The sequence below is a fragment of the Callithrix jacchus genome, chromosome 7, assembly GCF_049354715.1.
Source record: "Callithrix jacchus isolate 240 chromosome 7, calJac240_pri, whole genome shotgun sequence".
Lineage (NCBI taxonomy): Eukaryota > Metazoa > Chordata > Mammalia > Primates > Cebidae > Callithrix > Callithrix jacchus.
In genome coordinates, this window is record NC_133508.1 from 89570109 (window position 1) to 89588714 (window position 18606).

At 40.2% G+C, this 18606-nt stretch overlaps 3 protein-coding genes and 1 pseudogene across 5 annotated transcripts in view; 2 read left to right on the top strand and 2 right to left on the bottom strand.

The window, feature by feature from the left end:
- Nucleotides 1-792, top strand: part of TUT4 (terminal uridylyl transferase 4) — a 133362-nt gene extending 132570 nt beyond the window's left edge. The window contains exon 31 of the mRNA XM_078331775.1: nt 656-792. The gene's annotated coding sequence lies outside the window, so the exon portion shown is untranslated. The remainder of the gene's footprint in view (nt 1-655) is intronic.
- Nucleotides 793-5411: 4619 nt separating this feature from the next.
- Nucleotides 5412-18569, bottom strand: PRPF38A (pre-mRNA processing factor 38A). Of its 2 annotated transcripts, none has more exons than XM_002750831.6 (10): nt 18252-18569; nt 17283-17442; nt 14431-14552; nt 12424-12509; nt 9764-9874; nt 8128-8240; nt 7476-7502; nt 7262-7359; nt 6732-6780; nt 5412-6021 (listed from the first exon to the last, which is right to left on the bottom strand). In XM_002750831.6, the coding sequence occupies exons 1-10, from the start codon at nt 18379-18381 to the stop codon at nt 5979-5981; spliced, it is 939 nt and encodes a 312-aa protein (XP_002750877.1). In that variant the 5' UTR covers nt 18382-18569; the 3' UTR covers nt 5412-5978. The 2 variants fall into 2 exon arrangements, with proteins under 2 accessions (XP_002750877.1, XP_008999475.1); XM_009001227.4 differs by having other exon boundaries at nt 7262-7380.
- LOC118143528 (small nucleolar RNA U13) lies at nt 12081-12194 on the bottom strand (annotated as a pseudogene).
- The window catches only part of ORC1 (origin recognition complex subunit 1), a 38758-nt gene continuing 38645 nt past the window's right edge, over nt 18494-18606 (top strand). For both annotated transcript variants that reach the window (XM_035251483.3, XM_078331820.1), the window contains exon 1: nt 18494-18593. The gene's annotated coding sequence lies outside the window, so the exon portion shown is untranslated. The remainder of the gene's footprint in view (nt 18594-18606) is intronic.

Sequence of the window (18606 nt, forward strand, 5' to 3'; positions counted from 1 at the left end):
TTGAGCGATTCTCCTGCCTCAGCCTTCCGAGTACATGGGATTACAGGCACACACCACCATGCCCAGCTAAATTGTGTATTCTTGGTAGAAACAGGGTTTCAGCATGTTAGTCAGTCTGGTCTCGAACTCCTGACCTCAGGTGATCCACTTGCCTCCCAGAGTGCTGGGATTACAGGCGTGAGCTACCGCTCTTGGCCGAGACTCATAATTTTGAATCCTGTACTTCCACCTGGAAGGCACACTTGTCAAGATTGTTTACTAGTAATACTTGGGATTAATTATTATTGGGTATTGGAATTCAGACTCAAGTTGGTGGTGGCCTAATTTTTCAGCTGTTTTAGCAGTGAGGTGAGATAATTTTCTCTGGGCCCTTAATTAGTCCATCCAGTTACCTGGCGTCTTAAGCTAAATGATGCTATAGATCTATTTGGAAATGTGCAGAATAAGTAGATAAAAATGTATTTTAGGGACAGTGTATTATCTTTGCTTTGCTCCCTGTGATACACATTACTTAAATAGGAAACTGCTTGGGCCCTTGCCATATTTCACATCATGGAAGATATTTGAAACCTATTGCAAGAGATTGAGGGTATTCGTGCTGTATTTATAGCCCTGAGTTAAAGTGAGGTATGTTTACTATTTTTTCTTATTAAAGCTTCAGCATTCTTCAGAATCCTACTTAAGTGGTGGATTTAGATCATTTGTTTTAAGAAGATACCTGACCCAACTATGCATTTATGTTAAAATGACTTGGAGCATTCAAGATTTAAATTAACATCCAGTACTTCACATCCTTCCACATCTTGGAGAACAGGTAATGATGTGGAGTGTTTATTACTCTCTTTACTTTTGTACATACAGTAGGTCCTCCATATCCCTGGGGTTTGCATCTATGGATTTAACCAACCATGGATTACAGATACAAAAAAAAAAATTGTGTCTGTATTGAACTTGCACAGTTTTTTTGTTATACCCTAAACAATGCAACAACTTTTCCTATAGAATTTATACTGTATGAGGCATTATGTGTAATCTAGAAATGATTTAAAGTATAAAGAAGGATGTGCATAGGTTATATGCAGACTACACTTTTGTATCAGGAACTTCAGCATCCTTGGATTTTGGTGTATCTGCGGGAGGTCCTGGAACCAGTCCCCCACCAAATACCAAGGGAGGACAGTATTTGAAAGTCATTAAAAAGAAAACAATTTGCAATAACAGAAAATGCCCCCACCCCTCAGCCTTTCTTAAGGAAGGCAATATAATACCACTTGGCAGAAGCTATTAACTGACAACCTAGTAATCAATAACCTTGATTTTACTTTTGTGATGGTGTTATAGATACTAGTTTTCAGCATCTCATTTGCCCCTCCTTCAGTAACTGCCAGTGTTCAACAATTAGCAAAACTGTTCTAAGTTGAAAAAGAGCATATAGTTTAAAATTGATACAGTAGAAGCTCAGATTTTAAGTTTGCAAAGTCAGTTGAGTTCAGATTCATTGTAAAGCAGTTAAATAGAAAATTATCAATCTTATACAGGGAGAACACACACATTTATGACCAAATTGTTTTTAAATGTTTTGTTTAATAACATGGAGATTATTTTCCCTTGACATTAGGATTATTAAAAATACAAATATTTATGATGTACTGTGTAATATATTTGTTTATATCCCCCACAAATGGACGTTTTTGCTGTTTCCAGTTTTTCTCATATATATGTAACATGTAAAATGATGGGATAAAGCTATTTGTGTGTACATGTAATTATTCTATTAGGGTGAATTCCCGTAAGTGGGATTACTGGGTAAAAGGATCAAAAGTTCTAAGGTTCCTGCTACATATTGCCAAACTGCCCTTCATAAGAGTGGTTATCAATTTGTACTTCCAGCAAACAATATGTAAAATGTGTTGGTATGCTTATAAGAAAACTTTTAACTCCCAGCAACCCATTTTTTTCTTTGTAAAAATTAACATGTTTATTGCAAAAAGAAAATAAGCATTATGTAAAAGTACAAAGTATAAAAATCACTCAAAAGTTCATCATCCAGAAAGAAGTACTACTTGGTGAACTTCATTCATTCCAACCATCCCTTAATCATATAGACACATATATACAAATAGTTTTACAAAAATGGGCTCATATGCTGTATTTAGTAAATACAGCAAATTAAAAGGAAAACAAGTGTGAAACTGAAGAAATGCTCAACTTACTTTTTTCCCACAACAGAATCTAGTCTTGTAAGATTCCTCCTAAAATTAAGGACAATTATGGAAAACAATAACAATGCTATTGTTTTCTAGTTTCATGTATGTTTTAATTAAACTGAGAGTCCTGCTATGAAAGATGAAACCTGCACACACTACTTATTTCTGTACAGACAGTGTTGATAATATTTAACTTTGACCTTATAATAATTGCCTATTATTTTTAAAGTTTCTGACATGTTTATTAACATTCCTTTTACTGATTCTTTTCTTAAGTCCTTAATTTGATTCATTTCTTCTTTAGTTGAATTTCTTTTTTTTTTTTTTTGAGACAGAGTTTCGCTCGTTACCCAGGCTGGAGTGCAATGGCGCGATCTCGGCTCACTGCACCTCCACCTCCTGGGTTCAGGCAATTCTCCTGCCTCAGCCTCCCGAGTAGCTGGGATTACAGGCACGCGCCACCATGCCCAGCTAATTTTTTTGTATTTTTAGTAGAGACAGGGTTTCACCTTGTTGACCAGGATGGTCTCGATCTCTTGACCTCGTGATCCACCCGCCTCGGCCTCCCAAAGTGGTGGGATTACAGGCGTGAGCCACCGTGCCCGGCCTAGTTGAATTTCATTATTGGGCAGTTTTTTTTTCCCAGAGGCTCATGATTTGTACTTCTGAGTTCTTACAAGCTTGAGAACATCTATAGCCTTTGTATTTTAAGACAACTTTGGCAAAGTATAAAATTTCTGGCACACTTTTTCTCAAGCCTTTGGAGCTTTTTGCTTCATTGCCTTCTTTTTATAAGATCTGAAACCATCCTGACTTCATTTAATTCTTTTTAAATCATCAGAATATTTCTCTATTCTACATATTTCTCTTTATTTTCCATTTTTTGTTTCTTTCAGCCTATTTTCTCTGTGCTGTTTTGTGGTTTCTAATAAGGCCTTTAAATTCCACCAATCTTATTTTCCATCTCTTAATCACTTTTGAACCTGCACGCACGCGTGTGTGTGTGTTTTTAAGAGATCATGTCTGTTGTCTTTTTTTTTTTTTGGGTCTGTGGAGAATTTCAAATTAACCTGTTCGAGGGAGTGGGCAATCTGACAATTTTCTAAATAATGCTTAAACTTCAGTCAGTGTACTTAAGAATAACAGGAAGAGGGATTAGAGGAATAAATTTTAAGTTGGATTGTTATATTGGATCCCTCTCACGAAATCCATTATTTCTTCTGCCCCTTGGAACACATTTCCCTTTATTTCTTAGTATTAAAAAGTGATTGTGCCCTATGGCAAAGCTTTTAAGGCAGTATATTTCAAATTATTGGAAATACAATCAAGTTTTGGATGCAATAAATATTTGCATCCAATATTAATATTGGATGTAATAAGTTAATATTTGCATCCAGTATTAAAAATTGTTACCACATAGGAAATACAAGAATTCACTTTCCATAATTCTTTTCTTAAATTTGTCTTAGTACAGAATATAGATACGTGTATACAGAGGTAAGATGCAAAATAACTTTTTAAATGTTTGCTGTAGTCAAAAAGTTTAAAAGCTTCGTTCATAGGCAAGCACATAGATGACAGAAACAGCCTTACAGCAAGGTTTGTCCTTAAGCGCCATCTCCTGTGTTATTTTATCAAAACTACACGGTTTTACTCTTACCTCCTAATTAAAGAATAGGGACATTCTCCTTCCTGCTATTGGTTGGCTGTGGTACCTCACATTTTACCATGTCTAAACAAGTATATTTTATTTAATGTTTAGGGAGATTTCTTTTACTAAAATTTGTTGCATCTTTTTTGTGTGTTTATTTTTACTTAAAATGGTATTTTAAGATAGTTTTATTTTTGATAGGGAGTCTTGGTCTGTTGCCAGGCTGGAGTGCAGTGATGTGATCTTGGCTCACTGCAACCTCTGCTTCCTGGGTTCAAGCAATTCTCTTGCCTCAGCCTCCCAAAAGTAGCTGGGATTACAGGCAGGTGCCACTACGCCCAGCTAATTTTTTGTATTTTAGTAGAGATGGGGTTTCACCACGTTGGCCAGGACGGTCTTGATCCTCAGACCTTGTGATCTGCTGGCTTCAGCCTCCCAAAGTGCTGGGATTATAGGTGTGAGCCACCACACCCAGCCTAATTTAAAGTTTTAAGAGTGTACTAGATCCATGGTCATTTAGCCAAGAAACATTTCTATCTAAATCACTTTCATAAAGAACTGATAGGATACTGCAAAACATTTACGTAGAGATGGCTATATTTAATTTTAAAAGGTAGTCCTATATAGTTGTATCGGAAACCATAAGAGCTCTTTAATTCAGGTGTTATGAAAGGAATCACTGAAGATTATGAAAGCTCAATTAAGATTTAAAAAAGCTTTAATATTGCTGTAGAAATCTTTCAGTTCAAGAGCAGGCAACAGAATGCACTGTTTACCTTATGACCAGATATAACTTCCCAAGAAAAACTGGATTCTGTAGGGCAGCTGGTCTTCACAGTTCCTGCTAGGACTACAGTTGCAGGAAGTCAGTCACTTTTGTTTAAGGGAGTTAAGTACTGGTAAAAGGAATTCTTCTAGCAAATATCTCATCTCTTGATTATCAATGTCCATGGCGACTTTTTAGTCCTTACTTTGCTTCTGCGTTCTTGACCCTTGGCTTCTTTCACTTACTGTCTCCTAATTCTCCCGTCTTTCTGAATGGGTCATTCCAGTACTTCTTGTCACCAGTGTTGTCTATGGTTCTCATGTGCTTTTCTGATATAAACACTCTCTGTGCAGTCTTATTGACAGATTCCACAATTACTTAAAATATTGTCAATTCTGGCCTATCTCCAACTTTATGGGCTTTTTTTTTTTTTTTTTAGCTATACCATAGCTGTCTCAAACTTGTTAAATTGAATGCATCCCTTTCATTACTAGCACAATCCTCTAATACTCTGCCCCCTAAAAGCTTCTCTTTCTGCTATATTTTCTACTTTGTAAATGGCACTCTTGTCTAGCAATTTAGATCAAAACCATGACTAGTATTAGATACTTTCCTCTCCATCAAATCTTTTTCAATCCTGTTACCTACTGCTACCGAGTAGTCCTGGATAATGTCAATGCTTATATGACAAAGGCTGGATAGCTTAACCTGGATTTCAAGTTTGTGGGCAAGAACCAATGGAACTATGAAAAAATGGGCTGTATAAAGGGTATTAAGTACCACTCTGTTGAACTGTTCAATGAAACTGGCTTTAATGATCCAGAAGCCTAACATTTGAATGCATTCTGTTCTTTCAAAACTGTTAACCAGTTTTCATGTGTATCACCATTTGCTGCTGCTGGAAAAAAGTTAGGAGCTACTATGTTTTACTCATATCTTTGAATAATAGCAGCAGCACAAATCCCAGGATTCTCAAAGTAGTTCTAACTACAGCAAACCAAAAACTAAATGACAGAGAAATGGGAAACAGATGTGTCTGGTTTAATAAAAAGGAGAAGGGTCATCAGGTGGCCACATCCTTTCCTTGTCATTCGTATCTTCAACCTACAGATCCTTTCCACCCTCATAAGTTTGAATACAGTCAAGGTTAGTTCGGTCAAAAACTGATGTTAATGATGATTAAAAAGAGATACAAAACTCAGCACCTCCTTCATTAAAAATAAAGGTTGAGAAACTTTATAAGAAAAAAACTAAAATATTCTTGTAGCTGCCTGGGGAGTTCTTAAGCCTTCCACATAGACAGATACCCTCATATCCACAGGAGGCCATGTGGACTACAACCAAACCGAGTCCATTACTCATTCCCTCTCCGGCTCTTCTTGTGGCTCTTCTTAGACCTGAAATGGAAACACATATAAATAATTACATTAAGGATCTGGGCAGGGACTTCTGAGAAGGACCTTGGCATGCTGACACTAATGGGGAAGGAGCTAACACTCCATATTCATTAAACTGCTTGGTATTTTTTTGATTCAGAGCAACACTCTTGAATCAGGGGTTACTATCCAAATTTTACCATTGAGGAAATCACGTCTCAGAGGTTAAGAGTGCACCCAACAGTATGTGGCACATGGGGGTTTCTAATGAAATCTTATTAAATGAAAGTGACTCTTCCAAGGTCACTCAACTGTTAAGTTTTAAAAGCTGGGACTAAACTCCGTGTCTTCTAAGACCAAAGTTCATCCATTATCCAAAGCTGCAATCCTGTAAAGCAAAACAAAACAAAACGGGTATCTTGCTTGAACCCAGGAGACAGAGGTTGCAGTAAGCCAAGTTCACGCCATTGCACTCCAGCCTGGGCAAAACTCAGCACGTCCTTCATTAAAAATAAAGGTTGAGAAACTTTATAAGAAAAAACTATAAATGCGAAACCGTATCAAAGAAAAAGGGTCTCTAGCCCCAGTAATTTTCAAAGCAATAGACCAATTTTATCTTGTAATTAAGGAGAATTCCTAATATGCCCCAACAAAACAAAATTTCAGGTCCGATTAGTTATAATTGGGACTTTTATTTCTGAATAAAGTTAAAATAGAGGTCAATTCATTACCTTTCAGGAGACTTGGAGTGGCTCCTGTGTCTGTGACTACGGTGATGACCTGGGGAAGAAAAGGCCACTGTATGAGATCCTACCCTTCAATTCTTATTAAACTCCCATTCTCACCTCCCTAATGTCTGCCGTTGGCTTGATATTTTTTTTGGCCTATGCAGGGGACACCTCTTAGTGGTAGCAACTCTCTGAATTAGTGAAGGAAGAGGGAGCAAAGAAAGTACTAACGAAACCAGTTCAAATACAAATACATTCATTCAAGGGCTTTATGGCTGACTTCACAAACATCATATTGGGTTTCTATTATTATGTTAGATCTTATTCTTGTAATTTCAGATGAAAAAACAGAAGCAAACCTTATCAGCAAGGCTTATAAAAGTGACAAGCTGTGAACCTTTATTTTCAGATTCTATGTCCATTTCCTTTTCTGCTACGCAGTTCAGTCAGGCACCCTGTACTGCAGAAGGCTAACTGCTCCTTTTATGTTTCTTTGTTAAGAGAACCTGTGGCAAAAGGCCCAAATGCTCTACCTGGGGACTTAGAACGGGATCTGTGCCGCCGATCTCGGGACCTGCTGCGGTGACGTCTTGGACTCTTGCTTCGATGCCTTTCTCGACGGGGGGAGGGGCTGTAGAAAAGACTGGTCAAACTACCAGATCTGGTTAGCAATATACATAAAACACCAACCAATACCACCCCCACTCCCGAAAGCCCTGTCCTTCATCAAAATGACCGAAGGCCTACCTTCTCCTTTTGGGAGATCGGCTTCGCCTATAAAGAGAGGAAAAAGAAAGCCTAGGTTGGTGCACTGGATGTTGCAGATTGCAAAAACGGCCCCAATTTTATTCTTCACCCTTCTCTGTATCACCCTTCTCTGTATCCATGTCTTTTGTCATGTAACACTAGCACACTCCCATTCTAACTTTAGGACTGGACACATGACTTGCTTTGACTAATGGGATATTTGCAAACGTGATAAAAGCAGATACAAGAAAAATATCTGCATGACTGGGTTTATTTGCTCTTTAGTTCTGCCAGTACCATGAAAAGATGCCCATCTTATCCTGCTGGAGGATGATACAGAGAAGGGAAACTTCCCCTGTCATCCTAGCAAAGGCGATCCCATAGTAGCCAGCAAACAGCTAACAACAAAACAGGTACTTAAAAAACTGCCTATCCAAGCTCTGCTTAAATTACTGACCACAGACTTCTGAACAAAACAAATGGTTATTGTTGTCTGCCAATGAGGTTTTATAGGTGGTTGTTACAATAACAGATAACTAATATACTGGGCAAACATTCTCCATAGGCTGTCATTTTTCCTTCTCTAAAATCCAAACTTCTAGGCTATAGTGCTCAAAATCTCCTGGGAAAAGGCCAACGACTAAGGCTTTACCTTCTGGGAGACCGACTCCTACTCCTTCTGTAGCGCAGTGTGGGAGAGCGACGGGGCTTGTCCAAGTCTCGGTAGCTTCTCCGACGGTGATCAGGTGATGGCACTCTTTCCAACTGGAAACAAGATGGCTGGGTCATTGATAGGCACAAGCTCATAAGGAGCCACTAGAAACACTAATTATACTTTGCTCCACATCTTGTCCCAAAGTCCATCTCCAAGTGACTTTAAAGCACAGTGATCTGATTACAAAGAGGGAAGCACTTACCCTATTAACTAACAAAACTTATGAGCTATATAGGAACAGGAGCGGAGAGAGAGAGTGTGAGTGAGTGAGTGTGTGTGTGTGTGTATGTTTTGTAGACATGGTGAAACCCCATCTCTACAAAAAAATACAAAAATCAGCCAGACGTGGTGGCATGTGCCTGTAGTTCCAGGTACTTAGGAGGCTGAAGTGGGAGGATAGCTTGAGCCTGGGAGGCCGAGGCTGCAGTGAATCAAGATTGTGGCACTGTAGTTCAGCCTGGGCAACAAAGCGAGACCCTGTCTCAAAAAACAAAAGTTTTACCTGGCTGCTTCCTGAAACAACTGGGCAGCTTGGCTGGTTTCAACTTTTCAGCATTGTAACGAGTACTGAAAGAACATGACTATGCAGTTGACATTTTCCCCCTCCTAAACAAGGCTTATTACTGAGGACAGGGGCAATTATGACAAGCGTTATTTCTTTCCAATTATTTAATAGCTGCCACCACTTATTAGGCAATTATAATGTGCCAAAAATGTGCTAAGGGCTTTATGTTTATCATCTTATTTAATACTTTTAACAGTGTTGGGAGAAAAGTATCATTAACCTCACTTTACATAGGAGAAAACTCAATTTAATTTGTGTAAGATTATACCACTAGTATATGGCAGAGCTGAGGTACTTTCAATAAGAAAATATTGTATTTGGTTAAAGAATTAAAAAAAAATTTTTTTTTGAGACGGGGTCTTGTTATTGCCAGACTGGAGTGCAATGGCACAATCTCAGCTCACTGCAACCTCTGCCTCCCAGGTTCAAGCAATTCTCCTGCCTCAGCCTCCTGAGTAGCTGGGATTACAAGTGCCTACCATCACTCCCAACTAATTTTTGTATTTTTAGTAAAGACAGGGTTTCACCATGTTACTGAGGCTGGTCTTGAACTCCTGACCTCAAGTGATCCGCCCACCTTGGACTCCCAAAGTGCTAGGATTACAGGTGTGAGCCACCGTGCCTGGCCAATAGAGTTAAAAATTAGGTCGGGCGTGGTGGCTCATGCCTGTGATCCCAACACTTTGGGAGGCTGAGGCAAGTGGATCATGAGGTCAAGAGATCGAGATCATCCTGGCCAACACAGTGAAACCTCGTCTCTACTAAAATAGAAAAATTAGCTGGGTTTGGTGGCACACCTCTGTAGTCCCAGCTACTCCGGAGGCTGAGGCAGGAGAATTGCTTGATCCCAGGAGGCGGAAGTTGCAGTGAGCCGAGATTGTGCCACTGCACTCCAGCCTGGTAACAGAGCAAGACTGTCTCAAAAAAAAAAAAAGTTTAAAAACAAAAAACCATTCCCATTTTCTATAACTCTCTCCCCTACAGCTCTCAAAGTCTTAGGTGCCTGACCTTCTCATCCTCTTCCTCTTCCTCTTCACTGGACTCCACATCGTCCATGTCCTCTTCCAGAGCACTAACTCGAGGCTCCAGTTGCTCAGCTTCCTCTAATACATAGCGTTTCTATGGAGAAAGTAATGGGAGTCAGGAGTTGTTGCCATTTCCTGAAACCTCACAACTGGGCTTCAGGGCCCCGAGGAGCAACAGCTAAGGCAATTTCTTTTCAAAGGCATTCAAGGTTTTCCTAACAAGTTTAATAGACCTGGAATCTAGAAACTCAAGTTCTCCTATAAACATAAATACAAACCTGAAGGGAACATCTTCATCTTCTATTGGCTCTATTCCCTGTGATCTTACATTCTAAACTCATGGGAATATCAATCACTATAGATATAGCCTAGAACCAAAAATAAAGGCTTCATACACAGAGAAAGTCCAAGGGCTAATTAAGTTCATGGCTGGTAGGTCTACCACAAGAGGCTCAGCCCTAAAGTAGCATCAAATCTCCATTAGACCCATGATCTAGGGTTCTGTTCAGATTCATGCATTTTGAACTGGTTCCATTTTACTCTGGGATATAGCTTAGCAATATTTGAGTGACTAAGGATCAGAGAGGCAAAACTGATTTCAAAAATGCCAAATGACTAAATGTGGTGGCATGTGCCTGTGGTCCCAGCTCCTTGGGAGACTGAAATGGGAAGATCCCTTGAGCCCAGGAGTTTAGGACCAGCCTAGGGAACATAGCAAGATTACTGCTATCAGAATTGGGCCCTCAAAGTAGGTTTTCAAATTTATAATCTTACTCTCCACTACATACTCTACAGTGCCAACATGGAACAGGAGAGATGTATCACACCCATTTTCAGGACTTTTATTTTATAAGATTATGACTGGGTCAACGTGGAGGAAGAGATGATGTTCTTCATTTAAGCATAAATATCCATCTACCAAATACTTTTATCCAGCAGGTTTGCTGCCTTGAGCAAATTAATCTCACCCATTTATCACATACTTGTATCCATTCAGTTCCCACTTTGAAGTTTTTCTGATCTCTTTGATCTTTTCTTAAAAATTGAGATGAAATTCACATAATACAACTACTTTAAATGTATAATTGAGTGGCTTTTATTGTATTCACAGTGTTGTGCAACCAAACTAAAGTTTCAAAACTTTATCATCCCTTCAAAATACCTCATACCCATTAAGTAATCAATCCTCATTCCTCACTTTCTGCATCTCCTGGCAACCACTAATCTGCCTTTTTGTCTCTATGCCTAGTCTGGATATACAATATAAAAGGAACCATATCATATGTGACCCTTTATTTTAAAATTATCGTCTTTGGTTTCTATCTAAAAGGAAGCAAGCACTTCAGAGCATTTAAAAAGGCAACCTGAGGCTGGGTGTGGTGGCTCACACTTATAAATCCAGCACTTTGGGAGGCCAAGGTGGGTGGATCACCTGAGGTTACAAGGTCAAGACCAGCCTGGCCAACACAGTAAACCTCCATCTCTACTAAAAATACAGAAATTAGCCTGGTACAGTGGCGCCTGCCTATAGTCCCAGCTACTCAGGAGGTGAGGCATGAGAATCGCCTGAACCCAAGAGGCGGAGGCACTGCATACTACTGCACTCCAGCCTGGGTGACAGAGTGAGGCTCTATCTCAAAAAAAAAAAGACTCATCAAATTTTATACTTTGGATATACAGACAATTATACCTCAAGCCATTCAAAAGCAAAAAAGCCTCTGTTCAAACAAAATCTCACTGCTCAAGCCCAACATATAACCTAGAGGAAAAAGGAACTAACCTGGTTGGAGTATGTGGGGCTATCTTCACTTCCTGTCAGTATCTCTAAAAGAGCCCCACAAGGCAGTGTAAAGACCAGGGCGGTAGACTCATTTCCCCATTTTACAGATGGAGAAATTAAGACAAGGTCCTACAGCTAGTCAGCTATAATAACACAGAAACTCAGGCCTCCTAATTTCCTATTCAGTTGCCTCTCCATTTTAGCCCATTCCCTTTCTCTTTAGACTAGCTACCTTACCTGTGTTTCCTTTGCATTTTATAATAGCAGTTTTAAAATTATAAAACCCATTCCTGAAAAAGATGCCTCACAGATAATCGATTATCACTAGGAAAGGGAAGCAGGATGATAAAGGGCAAGTTTAAGGAATTAAGGGCTCAGTCTCCCACTCCTAGCTCTCTTTTTATCTGTTTTATGTCCTGGCTTTTTCATGAAGATTAGTTTGAAAAAAGCTGTTCATGAAGTTAAAAAATGCCTACTCTAGCTACAATATCCTTAACACCCTGAAGAAATTTTTTTTTCATGAAAGACGGGTAATGTGCTGACGTTATAAGAAGGTTTGAGGGAGGCACATCTCACATCAATTGTGAGACTGGGGGAACCCCCCAATCACCATGTTTATGAACTACAAGAGGATGGGGAAAGACAGTTTCCTTAACTATTCACTTTTAGAGTCCTACCCTTCAAATATTTTATCTATTTTCCTCTCACTCCCAATCCACTCTTTCTCATAGACAGGAAGACTGTTTATTAAGAGGACCCATAAGATCCACAGGCTTCAATGTTTTTAGCTGTGTATATGTGTGTGTCTGTCTGCCTATCTAGGAAGAGAAGGGTGACTCTGGTAAGAGACTTTTATTTCTTACCTGTAGCCGGGGCAAAATGATATCACAGACTCTTTCACTGTGCAATAGTTCATCAATAAACTCATCTACATGCATCAATTCAAACTCTGCAACAACAAAAAAATCATTAGCTCAAACAACTTGGAAATAACAGATTTAGATGCCAAAAAGTAAAATAAGTGTTAAAACCTCATATCAGCAAATCTATGTGCTAGGCCTCTTTAGAAGAGGTTAAGGGATAAATGAAGATTTCTCAGTTAGGAGACAAACACATAAAGCAAACATAAACAGCCTGAATTATGTAGGGCTGATCTTGAAGAGATCATATAATTCAAATATAATTTCTCATATGAACCCACAATGTTTCTGAATCTAGAGCATGTAGCTTATATGGCATATGGAGTAATAGCTTTTGAGAACCGGCTAGGCGTGGTGGCTCACACCTGTAATCCCAGCACTTTGGGAGGCTGAGGCAGGCAAATCACTTAAAGTCAGGAGTTCAAGACCAGTCTGGTCAACATGATGAAACCCATCTTACTAAAAATACAAAAATTAGCTGGGCACAATGGCAGGCACTTGTAATCCCAGCTACTCAGGAGGGTGAGGCAGGAGAATCGCTTGAACCTGGGAGGCAGAGGCTGCAGTGAACTGAGCCCACACCACTGCACTCCAGCCTGGGCAATGGAGCAAGATGCCATCTTAAAAAAAAAAAGATTGGCCGGGCACGGTGGCTCACGCCTGTAATCCCAGCACTTTGGGAGGCTGAGGCAGGCGGATCATGAGGTCAAGAGATCGAGACCCTCCTGGCCATGATGAAACCCCGTCTCTACTAAAAATACAAAAATTAGCCAGGCGTGGTGGCACGCACCTGTGGTCCCAGCTACTCAGGATGCTGAAGCGGGAGAATCGCTTGAACCCAGGCGGAGGTTGCAGTGAGCTGAGATTGCGCCACTGCACTCTAGCCTGCCGACAGAGTAAGACTCCGTCTCAAAAAAAAAAAAAAAAAAAAGAATGTGGTATTATAAACTTACTAATTAGTTCATTGAATAAATACTATGCTATGTGGTGTAAATACCATGGTGAACAAGATGGATGTAATTATGACCATGGTGAAGTTATTCATTATTTTATTATGTAAAACTAAGCATTTCTCAACCTGTTAACATTCTGGGTCAGAAATTTGTGTCTGAGGATTGGCTTGTGCATTGTAGAATGAGTAGCATTATAAAATGAGTAGTGTGTACCACCACATCCAGCTAATTTTTGTAGTTTTAGAAGAGAGATAGTTTCACCATACTGGCTAAGCTGGTCTCAAACTCCTGACCTCAAGTAATCTGCCCGCCTTGGCCTCCCGACATGTTGGGATTACAGGCATGAGATACCGTGCTTGGCCCCAAATTCTTAATCGTCTACTGTTTAAAGATACATGTAGGAGGAAAGGTAAATGTTCCTATCTTCTGTTATGATACCAATTGAGAAAAGGTTTTGACTGCATTACCTGGAATCCCTCCTTAGCACATTAAGTAATCTCTTTGTAAAAGGTATGGAGCTGCTTCTCTTGGATATACTTATTTTTCAGTGGGATTTCTGTATAAAAATGAGTACACTTAGTCTATACACTACAGCATCAAGTACAGTACTAGAGGAGAGGCCGGCAGAACTAACTGTGAAGATGTAAAATATGGAAAACTGATTTTGTCTGGGAGGGCTGGGGAAGGTCTTTACGGAGAAGCCATTCTGCAGCTAGGTATTTTGGGACGGAGTACATATAAAGGGGGCATATATTACAAGGCAGGGATTAACATAAGATGCATTTGGAAAGGGAGGCAGACAGAGGCAGGCTGGGTAAGGCCAACATGAAGCTAGTGGTCAGACTCACAGAGGGGAGGGGAAAACCTGCATAAAGACAGTAACAATGTAGATGAAGAGAAGCATTCACACTGTCTATGACAACGCAAAGGTAGAGGTACTGGTGAAATAAAACACTGGCTTAAAAATGATAATCAGGAAACTTAGCACCATACTCACCCCCATTTCGGTTCTGGCTCTTGATTTTTCGATAGTCATTATACAAAGGCTCCAAGTACTTGTAGCAATCAATTGCAGTGCCTGTCAGCCTCATGTAAAGTGCCCCTAACATGCGGACATACCTGACAGACAAACGACAGTGAAACAACAGGCCATCCTAGAAATTTCTGAGTTTCACAAACACCTTTTCTCATAACAGTAGTGGATAAACATGTTCTTCTTTTTGGCAGATAAGAAGGCTGCAATTGTGGAGGTAGAATGCAGCAGAAGGAAGACAGCTAAAATATGGAGACCTGGGTTCAAGTTCCCATGCTACCATTTATGGCGGTTGGAATATCATACATATTGATCAACTTTCAAATATATCATCAGTAACACTAAAATAAAACCTATTTACCTCACAGGATCACTCTAAGAATCAAACGAAATAATGAATTTTATTTATTTATTTTATGAGAGAGTGTCTTGCTGTCACCCAGCCTGGAGTGCACTGGTGCAACCTTGGCTCACTGCAACCTCCGCCTCCCAGGATTAAGCAATTCTCCTGCCTCAGCCTCCAAGTAGCTAGGATTACAGGCACCTGCCACCATGCCCAGCTAATATTGATCGATTCACTGAGACAGAATCTTGCTCTGTTGCCCAGGCTGGAGTGCAGTGGCACGATCTCAGCTCACTACAACCTCCACCTCCTAGGTTCAAGTGATTCTCCTGCCTCAGCCTCCTGAGTAGCTGGGATTACAGGCATGTGCCATCACACCCAGCCTAATTTTTGTATTTTTAGTAGGAATGGAGTTTTGCCATGGTGGCCAGGCTAGTCTCAAACTCCTGACCTCAGGTAATCTGCTTGTCTTGGCCTCCCAAAGTGCTGGGATTACAGGTGTGAACCACTGCGCCTGGCCTATTTTTGTATTTTTGTAGAGATGGGTTTTTGCCATGTAGGCCAGGCTGGTCTCCAACTCCTGACCTCAAGTGACCCACCTGTCTCAGCCTCCCAAAGTGCTGGGATTACAGGCATGAGCCACCATGCCCGGATGGATATTGAATTTTAAAACAAAGTAGAAGATATATTTAATAACAATACAAGAACAAGAACACATAAACATAAATGCTGGTTTTGGGGGAAAAAAAAGACATATGGGTTCAAATTCTGACTCCATAATTTACTAATTCTGTTACACTACTGGTCAAATTATGTGTCTTCTCAATCCTTGTAAAATGGAGATAATGCTACCTAGTTTATGGCTTGGTATATTAAACAAGAAATGCATTTAACAAACTAAGTATAGCATATAGAACACAGTAAGTGCCTAACAAAACTTAGGTATTTTCTAGCTGCTAATGCTTTATAAGAGTCTTTCTTTTTCCCTTTTTTCTATATCCAACTACTTAAATTTCCACTTGAGTAGGAGGCTCAAACTGAGTTTGAAACTCAGTTTATTTGTATGCGAAGCAGAATACTGTAGCAAAGAATATGGACTCTGAAGCCAGATTTGCCACTTACTAGGTGTTGAACCTTGGACAAAATTACTTAATCTCTGTGCCTCAGTTTCCTCCCCTGTAGAATAGGGATTAAAAGTTTTGAAGGCTGTTGTGAAAGTGAAATGAATTATTATATGCAAAGCCCTTAGAACATAGCACAGAAGCAGCTATCATGGGCTGGGTGAGGTAGCTCATGCCTGCAATCCCAGCACTTGCGGAGGCCAAGGCGGGTGGATTACCTGAGGTCAGGAGTTAGAGACCAGCCTGCCTAACATGGAGAAACTGTCTCTACTAAAAATAAAAATTAGCCAGTGTGGTGGCATGTGCCTGTAATCTCAGCTACTCAGGAGGATGAGGCAGAAGAATCACTTGAACTCGGGAAGCAGAGGTTGTGATGAGCCAAGATCACGCCATTGCACTCCAGCATGAGCAACAAGAGTGAAACTCCTGTCTCAAAAAAAAAAAAAAAAAAAAAAAGCTATTATGCCTGCCTCCTATACTTTTCTGTGAATTCTCTGACAATGGTAATACAGTAATAGAACAAGCTGACATTTTTTAGGTGTTTACCATGCAGCAAGTGCTGTGTTCAGAGATATACATGCACTACCTTCTTTCACTCTTACATTACTGTCACCATTTTACAGATAAACAAAGTAAAGTTTAGAAAATTAAGTAACTTCTCCAGTGTCACAATCAATGAGCAACAGAATCTGGATGTGAACCCAGATCTAACACCTCTTAACCATCACCTTTTGCTGTTTTATTTTCACCCCTGAATGTCCAGTGCCTACCAACGTATTAGGCACTCACTTTTGCTTAATATATATTTAGTGAATTTGTAAAATCCTTTTTTTGGGGGGAAAAATTCTCAAGACTGAGCAAGTAAAGTAGAAGATTAATACAAACAAAACAAATCAAATCAAACTTGGCCGAGTGTGGTGGCTCATACCTGTAATCCCAGCAGTCTGGGGGGCCAAGGCAGGCAGGTCACCTGAGGTCTGGAGTTCGAGACCAGCCTGGCCAACATGGGGAAACCCTGTCTCTACCAAAAATACAAAAATTAGCCAGGTGTGGTGGCACATGCCTGTAATCCCAGCTATTTGGAAGGCTGAGGGAGGGAAATCACTAAGGAAGAGGAGGTTGCAGCGAGCTGAGAGATCTCACCACTGCACTCCAGCCTGGGCAACACAGTGAGACTCTGTTTCCCAAAACAAAAAACAAACAAAAAATACAAAGTCAAGGGCTCAAGAGCAAAAATCTAGAGTGAAACTCTGTAGAAATGAGATACATTCCGTACACCCCTCTTAACCAAAGCCCAATTTTGAAACGCCAAAATTAAACCTCTTTTATTAGCTAGTGAACACTGCACTCACTTGAAATCTTCATTTTTGATAAACTCTACAATGATATCCTTCTCAGGCTGAATCTGAAGCATCTTCAAGGTTAAACACAGAAAGGGTGTTGGTTTTATGTTGCCACCATAGACGCCACCCACAAACCTTAACTCCATGGCTTTATCAACTACAAGTTCAGCTAAAAAACAAAAACAAAGTGACATATTAGAGTTAAGCTCTTCCTGGTAGGAAGTGGAGAGTTAGTTCAAGCTTTGGTTCTAAATCCTCATCAACAGTTTAATATGAGGAGAACAAATATATATTAATGACAGTAACAACAGCAGCTAACATACATTGAGAATGGATAATAAAATAGGTACCCTGCTAAGCTTTTCATATTATCTCACTCAACTTTTATAACAAGTTATGAAGAAAGCTGTAGCAATGTTTCTTTTTCCAGTTAAGGACAATGAGGGCTAAGAAAGGTAAAGTGACTTGCTTAAGGTCCACAGATTGTCACAGGACATAGGTTTAAAGCCACAATTCAAATCGAAAGACTACCTCGAAGACTTCTGTGAAGCACTGATGTTTCTATAAGGACACAATAGTGGAAATACTGCAACTGATCCAAATCTAAGGGTAGTAAGATCACGAATTTGGTTTCAGGCATATGAATGTTAGGTTCTTAAAGACCTTCAGTACATTGTGTACAAAGTTATATTCGGATCCCTGAGCTTAACACTTTGCAACCCAGCCGGCCATCATTAAATATGAAATAACTCACAGAACCCAACTGAAGACACCCTTCAGAATATAACCTTATCAGATTCATCTGTGTCCCCGACTCAACACAAGACTAAGCACTTAGCAGGCACTCAAATTTTTCTGAATGATCGACATACTCCGTTCCAGTACCACCCCAGAGGCCAGTCGCTAGCCCTACCGGCACCCGGTCAGAAGAAATGGGCCACAAAGCGGCCAAGAGAGGCTCCGCGCGCTTCCGCTTACCCGTGAGTCCAAAGCACTCCTCTTTCCAGTACTTGGACTCATAGATTCGCGTTCGAATGATCTTCTCTACCAGATATTGAGGGTTGGTGCCATGGATGCTGTGCGCATCCTTCACTGTACGGTTAGCCATTTTAGAATGCCTTCGATTCTATTTCCGTCGAGTCTTTTAATGCGTCACATCCCGGTTCAAAAAAAACACCTAGAGGATGGAGAAAGGTGGAAGAGGTTTCACTACACAGATTAGGCGACCATCTTGAAACCGGAAACACCGCAGCGCAAAGACCTTCCGTGCTCCGCGTCGCCGACCGAATCAGCAATGATGGCTGTAGCACGTTACCGGATGTAAGTCCTGCGC

What these genes read in the sequence shown, in the direction of transcription:
- PRPF38A (XM_009001227.4), bottom strand. Translation starts at nt 18,381, where the DNA reads ATGGCTAACCGTACAGTGAAGGATGCGCACAGCATCCATGGCACCAAC. An exon ending in GAGCCAGAACCGAAATGGGG is followed by an intron (nt 12,510 to 14,430) that starts GTGAGTATGGTG and finishes TTGTTGTTGCAG; the next exon opens with AGTTTGAATTGATGCATGTA. An exon ending in CACTCCAAGTCTCCTGAAAG is followed by an intron (nt 6,022 to 6,731) that starts GTAATGAATTGA and finishes TTTCCATTTCAG; the next exon opens with GTCTAAGAAGAGCCACAAGA.